The sequence below is a fragment of the Chaetura pelagica genome, unplaced genomic scaffold, assembly GCF_000747805.2.
Source record: "Chaetura pelagica isolate M959 unplaced genomic scaffold, ChaPel_1.0 scaffold177, whole genome shotgun sequence".
In the NCBI taxonomy this organism is placed as follows: Eukaryota; Metazoa; Chordata; class Aves; order Apodiformes; family Apodidae; genus Chaetura; species Chaetura pelagica.
The window spans coordinates 207,417-209,815 of NW_009953803.1; the positions used below are offsets into that span (position 1 = coordinate 207,417).

Consider the following 2,399-nt stretch of genomic DNA (forward strand, 5'->3'; position numbering starts at 1 on the left):
AGAGACTTGGGGTGTTCAGCCTGGAGAAGAGAAGGTTCCAGGGAGACCTTAGAGCAGCTTCCAGTGCCTGAAGGGGCTCCAGGAAAGCTGGGGAGGGGCTTGGGACAAGGGCAGGGAGTTGGTTCTAGATAGTTTTTCAGGTCCTTTCCAACCCCAACCACTCTGTGATTTATCATAGAAACCATGTCCCTCAGCATCACATCTACACAGCTTTTGAACCCCTCCAGGGATGGTGACTCCACCACTGCCCTGGGCAGCCTGTGCCAGGCCCTGACAAGGTGCTGCCCAGTGCCACGCTGTGGGGCAGAGCCCTCCAAAAGCACATCTCTTGTTCTGGGGGTGGGCTCTGGGGCAGAGCTCTCAGCAAGCCTGGTCCAGTTAAACCCACAAGTGGAGCGGATGGAAGAGCAGCTGATGGCACCTCCCAGACACCTGCTTCAGTCCTCCTCTTGGAGCCACAGAGGGAACAGCAGCAGCTTGTCCCCTGACAGTCTCACTAAAAGCCACTTCTCCAGAGGCAGTGTGAGTGTTTGTGCCTGTTCAGGCTTCCACCCCCAACACCAGCCCCCAGGGCTTTCGCTGCCTTTTGATTTAAACACTTCAAAGAGAAAAACTGCTATTTTTAGCACAGCCTCTGGAGCAGGGTAAGACAATACCCAGCACTATGTGACAGGAGGAATATTTGAGAGGGGCAATTAATTTGCTAAGTGTAATTACCTGCACAAGATCCATCCCTCCATGCACCTACTGAGTTAGTCATTTACCCCCATCCTGCAGGGTGGAATAGTTGCAATATGGTGGCAGCAAAAATAGTAACCTGACAGTGAAGTTGGTGTGTTCAGTGAGGCAGGATATCGTAAGCACTGGAGACAGAAATAGTTATGACAGAGCAGGGAAGAGTCATCCTGGCTTTTTGGAGTGTGAAATGATGTCTCACAAGTGTGTGAGAGCTCTCTGATGGTACCATCAGTTGTGGGGTGAGGGCCATGGAGTGATACATGGTGCTCAGCTTTCCTAAGGGCTCTTGGCAGAGTCCCTGGCCCTGCCCTGCTGTGGAGAGAGAGGTAAGATGGGGAGTTACGGATGAAAAGGCAGCACCAGGCAGGAGCAAACAGCAGCTTTGGCAGTGGAGGAAGAACTGTGTTGGGTTCCACAGATCTGTGCCTGGATCAGCCCCATTTAATGTATTCATAAATGCTCTGGCAGTGAAGAGCATATGATGAGCTCTGCTGATGCTGCACCACTCAGGGCGTTAAGCTGCCTGCTGGTGGCAGCAAGAAGATCTCGTGGTACCAAGAGACACACAGTAAAATTCAGTGGCATTCAAGACAAAACAATGCAGGTTGCAAATAATAACCTAATTGTCAGTCTCTCACCGGAGATGCTGAATCCCCTCCTGAAGACCTCGTACATGGTCCTGGCGTCATCGTAGTAGTGTGTCAGCAGCTGGGGGCTGTCCCCGATCACCGACCGCCGCGCCCCAGCCATGCCCTGCGTGACACCACGGGACACGATGTGACACAGCCCTCAGCACCACCCCACAGGTGGGACATGGGCAGACCCCACACCAGAAAGCAGCACCTTCCCCGAGTGCCGGAGAAGCCTCTGCAGCCACCACCGCGTTCCTGCCCCAGCACCCGAAGGGACAGCAGAGGTGGGATGTCCACCCCTGGAGCACGGAGAACCACCTGCCCAGACAGGAGCACTTGGCCTGGCTTGTTGCCACAGGAAGTGGTTGATATTTCCCACGGAGATTTGAGGAGGAATTAAAGGCAGTAACGTTTTACAGGGGACATCACAAAAGGCTTTAAAAATTCTCAGCACACATTCAGATTTCATTTAAGTGGAAACAATTTTCAGGGATATTTCTGCTCTTGAGAACGGAGCACCTTCATTAAACTTTAAGACCTTTTGCAAGCATGAAAATTAATAACTCCTCAGCCTCTAAGTGTGGATTTGGGTCAAATTCTTCTTATTATCACAACGTTTGCAGCAGCAAACTCAGTAACGGGCACAAACACAGAGCACTGTCTGATTAGGCCTTATCAGCTGTTGCCTTCCAGGGGTCTGGGAGAATCTGCAGTTGTAGACAGTTTAGCAAAGCCAAGACCAAAGTGTTACTGAGAATTTAGAATAAATGAATGCGTTCTGGTTTACAAAACACAAGGTGAGCGAAAGGTGCCCTCTGGCGCAGCGCGGCACACGGCGGGCGCCAGGGCGGGGAGCCCTGAAGAACCAAGAGAAGCACCTCCTGGCATCCATCCCCCCCGTGGTGATCCCCGGGCACGGGGTGAAAGCCAAGGCAGCCCCCCCTGCTCCGCAGCCCCCGGGCTCACCTCCACCTCCTCCGACTGCCGGCGCAGGTCGCAGGGCGGGCGCAGGGCGCGGGGCCGGCTGGC

The 2,399-nt window shown here is 53.6% G+C and overlaps 1 protein-coding gene across 2 annotated transcripts in view; it reads right to left on the reverse strand.

Moving 5' to 3' along the window:
* Positions 1-2,393, reverse strand: part of ACSL6 (acyl-CoA synthetase long-chain family member 6) — a 27,202-nt gene extending 24,809 nt beyond the window's left edge. For both annotated transcript variants that reach the window (XM_010001212.1, XM_010001213.1), the window contains exons 1-2: positions 2,337-2,393; positions 1,377-1,491 (exon numbers count right to left, since the gene is read on the reverse strand). In XM_010001212.1, coding sequence (XP_009999514.1) covers positions 1,377-1,488 — 112 coding nt within the window. In that variant the 5' untranslated portion in view covers positions 1,489-1,491; positions 2,337-2,393. The remainder of the gene's footprint in view (positions 1-1,376; positions 1,492-2,336) is intronic.
* Positions 2,394-2,399: the final 6 nt, after the last annotated feature.